Source organism: Trematomus bernacchii, unplaced genomic scaffold (assembly GCF_902827165.1).
Source record: "Trematomus bernacchii unplaced genomic scaffold, fTreBer1.1, whole genome shotgun sequence".
NCBI lineage: Eukaryota > Metazoa > Chordata > Actinopteri > Perciformes > Nototheniidae > Trematomus > Trematomus bernacchii.
Genome location: NW_022987839.1, coordinates 4,214,569 through 4,232,897, shown reverse-complemented (window position 1 = coordinate 4,232,897; position 18,329 = coordinate 4,214,569). Strand labels below are relative to the sequence as shown.

Sequence of the window (18,329 nt, the reverse complement as noted above, 5' to 3'; positions counted from 1 at the left end):
CTTCTTGTCCTTGCCAGGATGCTGCGGTAACGTCTGCCAGACGGCAACAGAAAGAACAGTTTGTGGCTGGGGTGATGGGGGTCTTTGATAATCCGTAGTGATTTCTTCCTGAGCCGCTGGGAGTAAAGGTCCTCCATGGATGGCAGCTCCGTCCTGGTGATGTGCTGTGCAGTTTTCACCACCCTCTGTAAAGCCTTACGATCGAGGTCGGTGCAGCTGCCGTACCAGGCCGTCATGCTGCCAGTGAGGATACTCTCTATCGTGCACCTGTAGAAGTTGCAGAGTATCCTGGAATCCATTTTGAACCTCCTCAACCTGCGGAGGAAGAAGAGCCGCTGTCGAGCTTTCTTAGTGATGGTGGTGGTGTGAAGAGACCATGTCAGGTCCTCAGTGATGTGGACCCCAAGGAACCTGAAGCTTTTGACTCTCTCCACCGTAGTCCCATTGATGGCGATGGGGGCGTGTCCCTCTCCCTGCTGCTTCCTGTAGTCCACAATCAGCTCCTTTGTTTTGCTGATGTTGAGATGGAGGTTGTTCTCCTGGCACCAAGATGTCAGGTTTTCGACCTCCTCTCTGTATGCCGTCTCGTCATCGTCTGTGATCTGGCCGATGACGGTCGTGTCATCAGCAAACTTCACGATGGTGTTGGAGCTGTGTGTGGCCACGCAGTCGTGGGTGAACAGGGAGTAGAGGAGAGGGCTGAGCACGCAGCCTTGAGGGGCACCGGTGTTGAGAATCAGGGTGGAGGATGTGATATTTCCCACCCGCACTGCCTGGGGTCTGCCCGTCAGGAAGTTCAGGATCCAGTCGCAGAGGGCGCTGTTGAGTCCGAGGTCTCTGAGCTTGATGGCCAGCTTGGAGGGCACAATGGTGTTGAATGCTGAACTGTAGTCAATGAACAGCATTCTCACATATGTGTTCCTCTTCTTCGGGTCCAGGTGTGAGAGGGCAGTGTGGAGGGTGAGGGCTATGGCGTCGTCTGTGGACCTGTTTGCTCTGTAGGCAAACTGCAGGGGGTCCAGAGATTAAGGGAGGGAGGAGGTGATGAATAATTTGACTAACCGCTCAAAGCACTTCATTATGATGGAGGTGAGTGCTACTGGGCGGTAGTCGTTGGGGCAGGTGATGATTGTCTTTTTGGGGACAGGAATGATGGTGGAGTGTTTAAGACATGTGGGGACTACAGACTGCAGCAGGGACCTGTTGAAGATGTCTGTGAACACCTCTGCCAGCTGAACTGCACACACCCTGAGAACACGGCCAGGGATGCCATCAGGTCCAGGAGCCTTGTGTGGGTTAACCCTTTTAAAGGATTTACACACATCTGCCCTATTTAAAACAAAAGGGCAGTGTAGCTCCTGGTCCCTCTGTACCTCCACAGCCTGGCTGCTCTCAAAGCGTGCAAAAAAACTGTTTAGCTCATCTGGGAGAGATGCGCACGCAGACACTCCCGCAGCACCCCCCGCTGCTCCTTTGTAGTCAGTCATTGTCCTTAGTCCCGCCCACATATTCCTAGTGTTACAGCCTTTGAAGTCAGATTCCACCTTCTCTTTGTACTGTCTCTTTGCATTTTTTATTGCTCTCCGGAGATCATACCTAGACTTCCTGTACTCCTCCAAATCTCCCGCTGTGTGCGCGAGAGTGCGCGCTTTCAGTTTGCCGCGCACCTCACCGTTTACCCAGGGCTTTTGATTTGGGAATGTCCGTACAGAAACCTTCGGTACCACGTCATCGATGCATTTCCCAATGTAGCAGATGACAGTGTCCGTGTGTGTGTTGATGTTATTGTCCTCAAACACACTCCAATCCGTGGATGCAAAGCAATCCTGCAGTGCTGAATCTGACTCCTCGCTCCATCGTTGTACTGTCCTTGTTATCGGTCTGTCCCTTTTAAGTTTCTGCTTGTAAGCAGGCAACAACAGTAGTGAGATATGGTCTGATTTGCCGAAGGGAGGGCGAGGGAGAGCCTTATATCCATTCCGGAAAGGGGAATAAACATGGTCCAGTATGTTTCCCCCGCGCGTCGGGAAGTTGATGTGTTGGTAATATTTTGGCAAAACCTTCTTCATGTTGGCGGTGTTGAAATCTCCGGCCACAACGAACGCCGCATCTGGCCGTGAAGTCTCGGTTTTATCAATAAACCCAAACAGCTGATCGAGTGCCGTGTTGTTGTCGGCGAGTGGCTGCGGCGGGATATACACTGCTGTTATCACAACAGATGTGAATTCCCTCGGCAGATGGAAGGCCCGACATGAGATCATGAGGTGCTCTAGCTGTGCGGAACAGTCCGATGAAATAATCTTCACATCTGAGCACCAGTTGTTGTTAGTCATTACACACACACCGCCTCCCTTACTTTTCCCCGAGTTTGCAGTCCGGTCCTGACGAAAAATAGAGAATCCGTCAGGGACAATAGCGGAGTCCGGGATAGCGGGGTTGAGCCAAGTCTCAGTGAGAATTAACACGTTACAGTTCTTAATGTCCCGTTGAAAAGCAATCCGGCTTCTGAGTTCATCTAGCTTATTTTCAATGGATTGAACATTAGCCAGAAGAATACTCGGAAGAGGGGGCCGATTCTCACGTTTTCTCAGTTTGACCAGCAACCCGGCCCGGCATCCCCGCTTTGTCTTCTTCTTGCGTCTCTCAGGTAGAACAGCAACAGGTAGCCATGGTGAATCTCCATTGTCTGTCGGAGGGTTAATATTGTCCACGAAGTTTCGCAATTGGAAAAGTTCCTCTCTGCTATATTGTATGGCAGAGTAGGTGCGGTCGGCTAGCATGTTGCGAACCATGTTAAAAGTAAAACGGCAAAAGTAAAAGAAATATGTACAAAATACGAAAATGGGCAAAGTTGGAGAGGAGCACGAAGACGATGCGGCCATCTTCACCGGCGCATCAGAATAGGGATAGAATAGTTCACTGCAGAGGGAGTTTCTCTCCCCTCCACTCCCCCCCCCCTCCACCTGAAATGCCTCCATTGGACTCCTTTGTTTACATCTCGAACATAGTGACATCACTGAATAACACTGATGCTTCTATTCGGCTAGCGCTCAAACACATTGTATGTGATAGGCTTAGGGGCGGGACATCCCTAAGCCGTTGACTAATCACAACCCTTGGTCTTGGAATGACCTTCAATCAAGCCTCAAACTGATGGCACTTGTCCCTATAGCCTGTTTTAAATTGAAGTTGTCTGAGGTCCTCACCACCAGCTGCTCTTGCAGTAATAAGTAGTGTACCTTTCTTACTGTCCTAAATGTGCACAATGTAGCGACTGCTTTTTCATCTTTTGTTTTCTTAGTTGTGTTCTCTGTATTTTACATGTTTGTGTTATGTGTTATGTGTAACGTTGCTGCCTTCTTGGCCAGGTCAGCATTGTAAATTAGATTTGATCTCAATGCTTTTTATCTGGTTAAAGGTGGGGTAGGTAAGTTTGAGAAACCGGCTCGAGATACACTTTTTGTTATATTCCATGGAGTGCTCTTAACATCCCGATAGCAATGAATATCTGAAGTGCTTTGACAAAGAATCCATAAATAAATGTCATCTGTGGAAGCCGTAGTACTTTAAAAAGCACGACCAATCATTTTAGCCGGCTCGGCTAAAATAACTGGATGGCCTACCTGCCTGTCAGCCTTCCATCTGTGCACAAACTTATCTCGTGCCCTCATTGGTCATGTGCGCGTTTGTGTGTGTTGGAGGAGGGGCTCTATAAGGAAGTGGCAGATTTCTTCCGGCTGTGTATTTTCAAATTCTAGCGATCTCGAGCCGGTTTCTCCAAAATTACATACCCCACCTTTAAATAAAGGTTAAATTAAAAAAACAACAACAACAACAAACAAACAAACAACAGAGCCGGCCAGCTAACCAATCAGAGCAGACTGGGCTCTGGTTTCTAGTAGAGTCTCTGGTAATGTAGTACAGTATAAATGGAAATACTCATGTAAAGTACCTGCACTACAGAACTTGAGCAGATGTACTTTGTTACACTTCAACACTGTTCACATATGATCTGAAACCTGCTTTTTGTTCAGCCTAGGGAATGATATGAAGTAGGTTTGAGATTGATGATGTTGGGTCAGAAGATAGAGAGGATTTAAAGTGTTGACAGAAGAAATCTGGATTTGTCATTGATACAGAAAGAATAAATCCCATTCAACCACATCATTAATGTAATGACATAAAAGCATAACGTAGCAGGAAGTGGAAATGTTTTATCTCAAAGTTTGCTTGAGTACAGCACTTTAGTAAATGTGCTTAATCACCTCCGCCCTCTGGAGATACTGTAGAGACAGAAGAAAGAACTAAGAAGTGTCCCGGTACTTAACTCGCTTCCCAAATTAGATGACCTCATATAATCGCTCAGATCACACTTGAGCACTTTCGCCGGACTTAATCCGATTGAAGCTAAAAAGCGATGACTGTTTTGATTATTTTAAAACCTCCCCCCCCTCATCCAGAGATTGGCTTCTGCTGAGCGGGCGAGTGTTGATAAGCCATGCGTCGCTCCTGATTCACAGTTACATGTTTTACACCTCGGAGACCCAAAGTAAAACAGAGCCTTCTTCCTTTAGAGGGGGGGGGGGGCAGCTTCACTGGAGAGGCTGGGGGTTAAGTGCTTGTACAGGTGGCAAAGTGGTTGAATAATAAGTACAGGAGTTTTACCTACAGTAGGCAGCTCTTTAAAGTCACTTTTAAAAACCCATCATGTCATTTTATTTAGGTTATATTATTTCTGTTTGTTGTTTGCTCATTTCATTCTTCAAGTATTTAAATCTATATGTATTTGTTTTTCAAGCACTTATTAACTTGTTATTACTGTATCATTATTAATATTTGTTATCAAATCAAATCAAATCAAGTTTTATTTATATAGCACATTTTTAAAACGATTTTTGGTCGAGCCAAAGTGCTGTACATATAATAATTACCTTACAGTAAGGACACTTTACAGCAAATACAGCACAGTTTGTACAGAATATCAGTATGAGAAAACGACACCCTCTGTCCTTAGACCCTCACATCGTACAAGGAAAAACTTCCAGAGAAAAAACCCACAGTTTAAAGGGAAAAATGGGAGAAACCTCAGGGAGAGCAACAGAGGAGGGATCCCTCTCCCAGGACGGACAGACGTGCAATAGATGCCGTGTGTAAGAGATAATACATCGAATTTGAATATTTTTCATGTTTTTCTCCATTAAATGCTAAAATGCATAAAAGAATACAAATCACAATTTATCAAATCCCCAATTTACAGCTTTATGTAACTTGATTTGTCAAACCAACAAACCAAAAACCCAGATTTATTCAAGACAAGCTTTGATACTTCAGTTTCATTACTTTAACCAACAACAAGAGTCTGAGAAAAGCTCCAAATACTAACTTTTGAGAAGCATAACGCAGCATGTTGTCCTGATAACTGTCTGAACATCATAATCAGATTAAAGACATTGGTAAGGATACATAGCTGTGGATTTAACAACAAAAGTTTCACACACAGGAAATATAGTAGCAAAGTGCTTTATTTGATGTAACTAATTCATTTGAATCTGCATTAAAAACCCATGAAGCACTGGCAGATTCATGACTTTGATTATGCAAACAGCATTCAACATCCCATTATGAGACAAGAGGATTCTGGTTCCGTCCCCTAATCGATTAAGTGGATAATGTTTCAGCTCTAATCCTGAAACTGCGGTCCCAAGCACACTTCTTCAGTCTTAAAGGCCCGAACAAGATGGACGCTCTAATTGCTGCATCCAGTTGTGTGATTCTGCTAATATGATTATTTAATGGTGGATTGTACTCTGGAGGGTGGAAGCCTCAGCAGCAGCATCTCATCTGCATCCCATCACCACCTTGGGGGGAGTTAGTGTCCACATTGCTCAGGTTGCATACCTTTTTTATTCCAGGAATAGGAGTTAAAATAAAAAAATACAGGCATGGCATTAAACTTTCAGCAGGTCCTGGAGAATTGCCGAGTTTAAATATTAAAAAGGAGAAGGCTGCACACACTATAACTAATGCTGGAAAAATACAATTGAATATTCATGTTCTTTTTTTAATGATTTATCAGTCATTCAAAATATACTTTTGATGATATAATATGTTTTTATAATTATTTGGTAGCTGTGGAAAACTTTTGGAACTCTTTTGAAAAGTAAAAAATCACGTGACAAGGCAATGATATATTTAATTGATGTTATATATACTGACTGTACATTATGAATTGAGGACGTAGAGTGAAGCATGGTGTTTAAATAACTAATAATAATAATATTACATGACACTTATATAGCGCTTTTCTAAAATCTCAAAGATGCTTTGACAAATATCGCAAATATAATTCAAAATACGAAAGACATAGTCAATCATAGAGTATGTGTGATGACCTAGCATGTCTGGGTTTGAATGTATGCTGATGGTAGCTGTGTTTCATTTAACACCTATCAACCATCTTTGCTCACACCTTTATTTGTATCTCCACACTATCAGCACTGCATCTTATGTTTTGATGCAAGGTCATGTAGACATACAGCCTGTTCTCTACCATGAGTATCTATCCGCCCAATGCTAGAGACCAGCTTTGTTTGTCTGTGTGACATTTGTTGTTGTTGTTGTTGTGTACAGTTAGTGTACAGTTTGTTTATTGGAGCTGCAGGAAATAACGAGAGCACTGGGGGGTGAAACAGTGAGGCTGTGGGCCTGAAACCCAAAATAATGAGCTGAAAAACAACGAAAAGCTCCGGAGAGCTAAGGCGAAGTCGAGAGTCAGGTACTCTGCAACTTCATTACTTCAAACAATCCTTCAAGTGGTCCGGAGAAAACACAGTATAAAAAAGAGTGTTTAGGGGTTTCAATAAAGGGTTTAAATATAGTTTAAGGGTCAGTTTTCACATTTCAAAATGTGCATTTGTTCCGGTTTTGACACTGAATTTAGTTTGTTGAGCTCAGACATCAGCAACCTCTGTTTCCAGGAACAACAACCAGGTAACTCTTTCTCACAGAGGGAATATCATCTGGCAAAAAACATGTTCATCGCCTGTTTTCTGTGGGTAAATCACTACTAACTGCTGTGTGCACCACTATGTATATGTCATCCAATGGGTAGAGGCTAGCTGCACACTTTAATACGTGAACATGGATGAAGTATTGTAGTGCTTACAGCCAAGACAATATAAAGACCGTATAAAAACTCCCTTTTGGAACAGATCCTCTTAAAAAATCAAAGCACTATCATTTTAATAAATGTTTCAATGACAATGTGAATATTTTAAAGATGGTCTTTCCCTCTGACATCGGGAATCATACTGCATTTTCAAAAGAAGTAAAAATAATCGCAATCACTTATGTATTTCCAAGTGATGCAGCCCCAGTAGAATATAAAGATGAATATCTGAAAAACTGGACATAAATCAAAAGATATTCAGCTTTTTTTTTGTATCTGTGAACTGGCCCTTTAAGAGTGTGTTAGTGTGTACCTATCCCAGTGTAACACAACCTGTAACTGCTCACAGTCCGTTATGCTTGTTGCTCCGCTTGCAGCAGTTGACATGCAAATCCACGCTGATTATCTAATAATGAACTGAGGAAATGTGAATTATAGGCAAATGTGCATCATTGCTGTCTTGGGAAGAACCACTTAAAATGACTGCTTATTATTTTTGTCCTTAATGAATGTGACGAGTCTTTCCCATGACCCCTTGGGCCTGTGAAAAAAAACAACAAACACATTAAAACTCAATTGTGAGATTTGGAAAACGACTGCACTCTGGAGTCAGCGGGCAAACAAACAGGATTTTCTTTTCATTCCAAGGTTTGATTTCCGAGATGCGTGGTCTTTAATAATAATAAAAGCCATACGGTGTTTGTTTGTGTGCGGAGAGAGGATCGAGAGAGAGAGGGCAGACAGTGACGAAATGACTCCTTTGAGTGGCGTAGGATTATTGAAATTCACCTGGAAAGTAAACTAATTTTCTCAGCGGGTCACAGGACTGGTTATGGTAATGAAAAGGGAGATGTCATTAGATTCAGTGGTATTTGAAGAGTTCTCTGGAGGGGGAGGAGGAGGAGGAGGAGGAGGAGGGAGGAGGGAGGGGGAGATATCTGTGTTTGAGAGAGAGTGTGTGTGTGTTTTCCAATCGTCTCCCTTGCCACTATCTCTGCCTCCTCTGTGTATATGTTATTCATAAGCCTGACCTACATGTGCCTATGCATGTGTGTGTGTGTGTGTGTGTGTGTGTGTGTGTGTGTGTGTGTGTGTGTGTGTGTGTGTGTGTGTATAAGTGTATGTGTGTCACTCGATGCAAGAGAAAGTGATAAGGTTCTGGTCCACTTTCCAAGATTCACCAACCACTTTCACGGTCTGACCACCTCGTTTTATGTATCTTTTTGTAAAATAGAGTGCGATCTCCGGATGACAGTCTCCTCTGTGTTTATGCTTTCATATTTTGTCTAACTCTACTCCACTGCTGCTGCTGCTGCTGCTGCTGCTGCTGCACAGACACACCACAGCACCTGCCCAGCTCTTTTTATCCTGTGGCTGCTGCCAGAAATGTACCACAAAGGAAAGAAAGGGGGGAAAACAACATCAAAAGGACATTTCTCAATATACAATTATTACTTGCATCATAAAAACAGACTAGCTTTACGAGTCCAAATAAAGGAATATAGACACAACAGATTGAAGTTGAGGTTGTAGATTCTCTGACTGCTTGCATCTCAGTAATGGATATGCAAGCGGTCTCCTAAGCAACAGCAAGTACAAAGAAAGCTAGACGTGGCCACATTAGATCTCTGGCCTCTCACTCTCTCTTCTTTGGTGTCCTTCAGCCGGAGACTTCACAGCCCGGCCTGGTTAGTAAACATGAGCGAGCTGCAGTTCTCTGATGTTACATTACAGGAGTTCCTGGCGCTGAAAGGAAATTAAAGTTTCAGTTGACTCTCAGTTGCCATTTGGAGCTGCCAACACGCCATGGTGACTTTTGCAACTTTGAAGATGCTGTGAAGTGGCCTTGACATTCAAATGTTTCCTCATGATCACAGTGATGCTGCGGCACTATGGTAACCTGAGTCACCAGTAACAAACTGATTTGTTATGTTTATCCATGTCAGAACTGGCAATTAGACCACAATTGCAACCCGTATTAGAAAATCAAACACTTGTTGAGCTAACGGTTGTTTGCCTCAGTGATTTGTCTCAAGATTCGCTTTTAGATTAATAGATTAATAGCTTAGGCTATAAGATGTCAGGAAATACAGGGAAATGTCCATCATCATTTCAAGAGCCGAAAATTGTGTCTTCAAATTAATTCTTTTTTTTCTTCTGACAGACAGCTCAAATTCCAAACACGATTTTCTAAGTACAACGATGATAATCAGAGAAATGCAGCAACTGCTCACATTTGAGAGACTTTAATTACTCAAAAACACAAGTCAATTAATGCCAAATATTGATTTATGTTCTGTCCATCACCTAATTGACCACGTTGTATCATCATTAAACACATTTATGGCAAAACAGAGACACATACCCATATTACTGCTGCTAGACCTGGATACTTTAAAGGCAATTACTGTTTTATATGATGTCAAATGTTGTCTTGGTTGTATAATCTGTGATGACATTTCACTGGATAAAACATTCATGTGTACACCATTGAATAAATTATATATATATATATTCCTTTAGTGAGGGAAAAGGTGCGACATTGCTCAGGAAGTGTGAGGGAATGCATTGTTAGAAAAACAGTACATGTGGCATATAATGAGAGATAGCACACCAAAACACCTGGGGGCACAAGGTAACTGCACAGAAAGGTCATTTTTCATTTAACAGGAACAAATGGGGGTCACTGCAGCTCTGCACACGAGAAACCACCACAACCTGGAGTCAAATAAAGTGTGTGTGTGTGTGTGTGTGTGTGTGTGTGTGGTGTGTGTGTGTGTGTGTGTGTGTGTGTGTGTGTGTGTGTGTGTGTGTGTGTGTGTGTGTGTGTGTGTGTGTGTGTGGGTGTGGGTGTGTGTGTGTGTTGTTGTATTCCCTGGTCCAGATGACTGTCCCCGTCTATGGAGTGTAAAACCCTTTAAATACCTAACTCTTATGCACTTTAGAACTTTTTTAAGGCACTTAAAGCTTTTACGACATTGCTCTTAATTATGTATTTCTCCCTCTATGATTGTTAACGTTTGTCTGTCCTACTGGTCTGTTTTCCTCACCGTGCACTGTGACAGCGTTGCTCTCCAAAGATCTTGCAGTATATTCAGGGGTGCACATAACTGGTACGCAGGTACGCATGCGCGGCAACAATCTGAAATGCGTACCGTCACTTGTGTCACAAAGCGCATTTGCGTACCGACGTAAATGTGAAGCTTTTCCAGAAGGCGGTTAGTTCACCGGACGACAGAGTCGGTCTCCGTGTGCACAGACAGGGCTGCTGTTAACGTCGGTCTGTACAGCAGCTCTGCGCTAAAACAGCTGATCACAACGTTCACACGCGCCGCGATCTCGAAGCTCTGTACTCCACTGACGCCACCCCCCCCCCCCCCCCCGTTAACAATCGTGAATCGCTGTACTCCACTGACGCCCCCCCCCCCGTTAACAATGGTCAGAAGTTGGAGTACCAAACACTGACTCCAGGTACTCATCTGAGGACCTCACTGAGAAAGTTGTGTGCACCCCTGAGTATATTGTTGTACAGTGACACTAAAGCCTTTCTCTGTCTCTCTCCACCTCAGGACATACAGAGTTGGTGGAGTCCATTCCAGACGAACCCACATCCAACGTGAGCAGCAAGCTCACCCTGGAGGTGAGCCGCGGGGATGACAACGACCTCATCATCTGCGCCGTGGACCATCCCTCTCTGGCCCCCGGAGACAAGAGGAGCGAGCAGACTCTGCGGGTGTTGTGTGAGTCAACTGGGGAATACACTGATGTAGTAGTGGGGGAGGAACCAGAGATACAGAGGATGGAAAGAGGGGGGAGTGGAGGGGGAGTGGAGGACAGACTGATGTGAGAGGGAAATGAACAAACCTCGAACTGATCGGTTTTTAGTCCTAAAAGTAATCCAACATTTTTTGAAATGTAACAGTAATCTGATCTTTTTTAATGTAACTGTACCTTCCCTTTGTATCCTGATTCTGAATCCCATTACATGTAATCCCTCACTCCCCAAGCCTGACTATTAAAGAGGATTTCCATTAGAATCCCCCATTTCCATTCCACTTTTATTTCTGCCCTGCTCTTTTCTTTTATTAGGCCGTAGCATCAGTTTCCCCCCCTTTGCAGTTTGATCTCTGCTCCAATAATTTCACATTAGCTTCCTGTAATAATGGCCACACAGGAATTTAACCTTCCTCTGCTGATGCCCGGAGTGGGAGAGCAGGTTATTAGTGATGTGACGTTCGCGAACGATCCGATTCTTTTGAACGGCTCTTTGGTACGAACGAAGGGAACCGAGTCGTACTTGGTGAGAGCCGTTCTTTTTATCGTTGGTTCACTGCCTGCCATAAATCCACTCGCCTTTAAAGCAACTTGCTTTCCTGAATGCACATTAGCCATAGATGATGGCATAACGCATGCTGCTTGAGTAGTACTTTGGCTGCCTGAGAGATGTAGCAAGTTATACATTTTCTGTGAGTAAAAGTAGATTTCTGGCAATACAGTCAATCATTATCCTGGTGATTATTTTGCAGATAAACCTATTAGCCCCGCCCCCTTAAAAACGAAACAGCTCTTTTGAACAGCTCTTTTGAACGGCTCTCGGAAAGGAACGGAGCCATAAGATCCGGCTCCCTTCAAAGAGCCGTAATTCCCATCACTACAGGTTATCATCATCTGAAATGAAACTATAAATGGAGCAGCCTCGTCTCCGGACTCTGTGTCGGTGCTGCCCCCCTGTGGGCGAGACCCCGACACTGCACCACCCAGGGAAAGTGATGTCGTTGTGTAAGGGTTATGTCATGGTGGGAGGCAGAGAGATGGTGATGCCTACATGATGCAGATGGGAGCAGATATGAGACGGGGATGAATGAGACTGTCGCTACTGTCAGCACGGTTTTGAATCCTGTGTTATGTAACTACAACCTGTGTGTGTTTGTGTGTGTGTTTTTGTTTTTCCCTACTCGAACAGATTCCCCAGACGTGCAGATCCTGCCTGAGAGCAATCTGCCCAGAGAGGGAGAGAGGTTTTATCTCCAGTGTTTGGGCAACGGCAACCCTGAGTAAGAGACACTCTCTCACACACAAATCCACAAAGCATACACACACAAACAAACACAAGTTTACACTGATTTAAATACACAAACACAGCCACCTACCAACTGCCAATTATCAGTGAGTTTATGAACTTAAAAAATAGCAGCATTAAATATCAAATACAACTTTTAATAATTGAATATCAAGATAACAATATTTAATTACAAAACAGAACATTTGCACACAGTTTTCATCATACTTGCATCTAGGCTTTATTCCCTGTGCACAATAAATAGGGAATTAAGTAAGAGTTTGAGTAATGCTCACATTTGACAGAAGTAAGAGCTCTTACGGGATGCTTCCTCCAGAGAGATGCCATTGCGTTTGGTGTCAAGGTCAGACACTTTTTGAGATGCTATAACATCATGTCACTGCCACATTTGCTTATTCCCAGGATCACACAAGGTCGCTTTCTTTAAGTATTTGAGCATTCATTAAATTCTGGTGAGGACAGTTCCTAGATGGCCACTTAATTGAGGGGTTTATGTACTCTCTTTGTGAGAGTGCTCATATCCTTTTTATCGTCTCTTCTCGGCCAGTAATAATGTGCTCTCTCAGTTACAAGACTTGAACTTGGTGTGAGTTCCTAATATAATATTCTTATGTCTTGTCAATGACCTAGTAGGTTGTCATTAATTTACAGTTCATGCTTAATTAATCTAACATGGAAACATGGCCTGTTTCCGATTATTAAAGTATGGTAGCCGGCAGTGGCAAACATGTTAATGCCCCAAAACACTTACATTTGGAGAAACGCTCTGAAGATTTCAAAAACGATGCAAATAAAAAATCAGGGGCAGGTAATATAAGATTATTTTCTTCTCCCTGCTCCTTTTCGGTTAATGGTGTGTTTGCAGAGACATGTTTTGTTAACAATTATTATACATTAAAGGTAGGGTAGGTAAGTTTGGAGAAACCAGCTCGAGTGCGTAGAATTTGAAAATACACAGCCGGAGAAAATCTGCCACTTCCTTACAGAGCCCCTCCTCCAACACACACGAACGCGCACATGACCAATGAGGGCACGAGATAAGTTTGTGCACAGATGGAAGGCTGACAGGCAGGTAGGCCATCCAGTTATTTTAGCCGGGCCGGCTAAAATGATTGGTCGTACTTTTTACAGTACCACGGCTTCCACAGATGACATTTTTTTTATGGATTTTTTTGTCAAAGCACTTAAGATATTCATTGCTATCGGGATGTTAAGAGCATTCCATGGAATATAACAAAAAGTGTATCTCGAGCCGGTTTCTCAAACTTAACTACCCCACCTTTAAGTTGTGCATACCATGAACGGAACAAATCAAAATGAAATGAAAAAATGAAAATCTTCACCCACTTCACAACACACTTAGAAAACATTCACCAACTTGACGAAACATTTGCAGGGTTTATTAAAAGCTCACTATAAACAAAACGCTGCAAAGACACTGCAAGAAGCTCAAAACAAAACAGAAACGGGGAAACTAAAAAGTGACGCACACAGCTGGGACCGGAGCGCTTGTTGACGTTCGGGGATTATAAAGTTGGCCAACTGTCACTGGAAACATTACTAAAATGTAAGTTTTATCTGCTTATTTTAACAAAGTGATCGCATGATTCCTTCCAATATAATTGTAGCTCTGCTGTAAGCTAGCTAGCTAACGTAGCTAACCTAGTCATTTCGAATATAGGCCTATACTGACAAAACACTTAATATTATGAACAGACTCACACTGCCAACAGTGACAGTTGGCCAACCTTAAAAAAAAATAAACGTTAGCAAGGTCCTAGATGTTTGCGTCACTTTTTAGTGTCCCTGTTTCTGTTTTGAGCTTCTTGCAGCGTTTTGTATTTGCGGTTATTTAAGTTAACTCTGTGCTTGTTTTGTCAAGTTAGTGAAGATGTTTCTTCATTTGCATGTGTTCTGGCATATTAGTGTTTTTATATTTACATCCTTTTTGAAAGTGCAGCGCATCTCTCCGAATGTAAGAGCTGTTGTATCGTGTTTGCACTTAATCAAGCATATACTGATGCTAGTCAAGACTCTAATAAAAACAGGCAGGAGGATGCTTTTTTCCAGGGCAGGCAGAGAGTCTCCATTGATTTCAGAAGCATTGTAGCAGCGTTTAAAGTAGCGTGCATGTAAAATGCATTTGAAGTGAAAGGATGTCAAATTGCACAGAAGACAAACAAATCAATAAACAGGCACGATACATGTTCAGGTAGCAGCACTGACGGTCTGCACACACTAAACAATCACTGGCACTTTCTCATGGTGCAAACATGACATTTAGCCAAGAAATGTGCTCGTACAAGCTGTGGCGTGTTCACTGATACAGTGTGTACACAATATTCCTGATAGGCACAGACACAGAAACAAACTGCAACCCCCGTCTTAAATCCTGCCCACACAAATACACTCTTTCCCCTGGCCTTTCTGCATTATAGATGAACCTTCAGCCAGGCAGCCCTATCGATCCACTCTCCTCCCTCCTCCACCCCCTGTCCTCCCTCCCTGCCTCCCTCCATCCCTCCATCATCGGATATCTTTTCTCCGCTGTGTCACTCACGGCTCGTTCTCTTCCCCTCCGTCTTGTCACGATGCCTCCTCACCCTCCTCCCTCCTCTTCCTCTCCCAATCCTTACCTATAACTCTCCTCTATCTCTCCTCACACCCTATACTCCCCATCCCTCCTCCTTTTCCTCCCTCTCTGCTCTCCTGTCAACCCCCTTCCCTCTCTCCCCCTGTCAGCTCATCACATCAGAGTCTAGGAATAAGACTAGTTTGATTGGCAGGTGGAACAGACAGGAGGCGGGGCAGGAGGAGGTGACAGTCATGGCATTAACGAGCTTTAACAGTCAGCAAATGAGTCGATAGAATATAAACGGTGGCAAAGAAGGGCGTGAACATTATGCCATGGCCAGGGGTTCAATTCCCACTGGGACCACCTACACACTGTATGCTAGGAATCTATGTATTTGTTATATAACTGTATACACTCCGCATGAAAGCCTCCATTGAATTATGCATGTTCTATACAAGATGTAGACATATTATGTGGTAATAAATAGGGCCATGTAGTTCAAAATGGCCCTGGCAGTGTATCAGGGTCTACCATATACAGAGAGGCTTTGGATAAAAGTGGAAGGGACTGAATGTTAAAAAATAAGGTGAGTGCAGAGGGAAACTGTGAGATCGCAGCAAAAAATAAAAATGACAAGGGGTAGAGAGGAGAAGAAAAACAAACCGACAGGAAGGAGAGAGGAGAGAGGCGTGGGCGGAGAGGAGACAGAAAGATTTTGGTGACAAGAAGAGAATGACTAAGACGGGGAGAGGAAGAGCAAACAAGAGAACGTCGGTTGTGTGTGTGTGTGTGTGTGTGTGTGTGTGTGTGTGTGTGTGTGTGTGTGTGTGTGTGTGTGTGTGTGTGTGTGTGTGTGTTGTGTGTGTGTGTGTGTGGTGTGTGTGTGTGTGTGTGTGTGTGTGTGTGTGTGTGTGTGTGTGTGTGTGTGTGTGTGTGTGTGTGTGTGTGTGTGTGTGTGCGTGTAAGTGTCTGTGTGTCTGCAGAGGCGAGACAGGGAGCGTGCTCAGCTGTGTGCACCGCCGCTTGTGGATGAGCTAGTGTCCAATCAAATCAGATACAGGTTGCCCCCGCAGCTGTCAGTCAAAACCCAATCACCGCGACGACACCTTTCCTCCGCCACACCCATCCCCTCTCCCCCACCTCCCCAATCAAACTCAATGGATGCCACACTCCACACACACACACACTCCTCTCTGTGGTCACATCCTGTCAGGTTCAAATGAATAACGCTCCGTATCAAATCCGATCCTGTGTTTCCTCGCCGCCCGGCAGCGAGAGCTTTCTAATAGAAGAGAAAGGAGTTTGTGCTCTACATTCTATTATATTTCTTATCTATTCAATCAGCAGGAGCACCGCAAGTGCTTGCATCACATTTCTGAATCATTTAGTCACAGACTGTTCACTTACCGTTACATGTTTGCAGCTGAAAAGCCTTGCATAACTTTCGCGTGCAAGCTTCCTTACGTGTGCAAGGTCATTGTCACGGTTACAAAACAGCAGCTGACAGGTAACAAGATTACAGTAATCTGCAAACTGGATAACGATAAGGCCCACTATAATCTATATTTCTACTTATAGATTTCTCTTTTTATGTTGTTTACAAATAAAAAACACTTTAACTAACAACTAAAAAAGTTTGATCAACTTTATTCTGCTCTAGTGTCGTCTAAAAACTCTGAGCCACTTTCACTCTGACTTGTTGTAGTCCGCTGACTTAATGTGACCTAATGTGTATTAATCCGCAGCTGAAAATAGTCCCCAACAGTTTCCTTTGCAAAGCTGTTTAAAAAAACATGTAGTATAAATAGAAAGTCATTATTCTATTGTAATATAAATAATCTTCTAATTGTATTTGTAAAACATCCTTAAACCTACATTAAATTATGCTTTCGGCCACTAAGGTGAAGGGCAATTTGTTGTAGACATACATTTTATCACCTAATAAAGGTTTAATGGCGAACTAGCTCACAGTGGCTTGTTTGCACCTATAGCGGACACATTAGCATTCATTTAGAGTTGTGTGAGCAAGACAAATATTAACTCTCGCTTTGGCTTGTATAAAGTGGCACTAACTCCAGAGAGAAGCTGCTGTCTTTCTGTCTTGCTGGCAGGAAGTTGAAGTACATCAGAATTGTTTTGCCTTTTGTGTATTCAAACACACTGATGAGAGCTACATGATTTAATTAATCAAACTGTTTATGTTAAACCAAAAGCTTGAAAACTCTTTAAAGTGCAGAGGCAGGTAATTAATAATTTTATCCTTTGTTTTTTTATTTAAAAAAGAGTAATTAGAGCGCCGTTAAATATGTTAAATCTTCTGCAGGATTGTTGGTCTTCTCAGGGATTTGGGACATAAGAACAATATAGAGTGCTTATCCTTTAATCATCCTAACTGTTAACATACTGATCAGACAACAATTGCTTTTGGTATCATAGATCAGTGTTGGATTATAAAATGTTGAGACATTAACATAATTGAGCAAAAACACCCAATAGCGCGTTCTTTACCCTGATAATGATTACAGTTTGGAGAGGGGAGGAATATGCTGCTCTAAAGTACCCATAATTACAATAAAGAATGACTTCAAGCGTATCATGACTTTTGTGCAGTGTTTATTAATGCATGCGAGCTAATTGAAAAGTGTCCACCCAAGCAGAGCTCATAGCCAGGAATAAAACATGGATTTTAGACATGCATGGAGGGAATTGGTCTGACAATGTAGCTTCGTGCACTTAAACTAACTGCTCTGACAAAGATTGACTTTTAAAGAGGTTCATATCTGTATTCAGTGCCTCTCCTGTGACATGTCTCCACGCTTTAATGTCAAAAGCTTTTACATTTTTCTCATACTGCCTACCTCTTTTCACCCTCTGTCTGAAACCAGAGCCCAGTCTGCTCTGATTGGTTAGCTGGCCGACTCTGTTGTGATTGGTCAACCGCTTAGAGATGTCCCGCCCCTTAGCCTATCACGTACAATTTGTTGGAGCGCCAATAGAAGCGCGAGTGTTACATAGTGATGTCAATATGTTCAGGAAGTAAACAAAGGAGTCCAATGGAGGCGTTTCAGGGTGAGTGTGTGGGAGGTAAACTCACTGATTCTAGCCTTTGCAGACCATTTACATCAGGGGTGTCAAACTCAAGGCCCGGGGGCCAAATCCGGCCCGTGACTTCATTTTCTGTGGCCCCACAAGAGCTTGCAAAGAATATTATATGTTTACATGATGATTTACAGAAGCACGTTGCCCATAAACTACATGTCCCGTAATGCATCTCAAATTAGACTTTTTTCTCAGAATTAGACTTTTTTTCTTCTAAATATGCCTTTTTTCTCAGAATTTGACTCTTTTTTAAAAATGTTACTTATTTTAAATGTCACTTTCCTTTTTTTAAATGTCACTTCTGTTTTCTTTTTAAATCCTTTTGTGACATTCTCACTGAAGAGACTTGCAATTATTTGCCCCAGACTTCTGCTTTCAGACGTAGTTAATGTTGAAGTTATTACCCT

The 18,329-nt window shown here is 43.0% G+C and overlaps 1 protein-coding gene across 1 annotated transcript in view; it reads left to right on the top strand.

The window, feature by feature from the left end:
* The window catches only part of cadm3 (cell adhesion molecule 3), a 111,419-nt gene that overhangs the window by 78,727 nt on the left and 14,363 nt on the right, over nucleotides 1-18,329 (top strand). Inside the window, 3 exon segments of the mRNA XM_034153097.1 lie at nucleotides 10,738-10,908; nucleotides 12,132-12,222; nucleotides 13,325-13,346. Coding sequence (XP_034008988.1) covers nucleotides 10,738-10,908; nucleotides 12,132-12,222; nucleotides 13,325-13,346 — 284 coding nt within the window.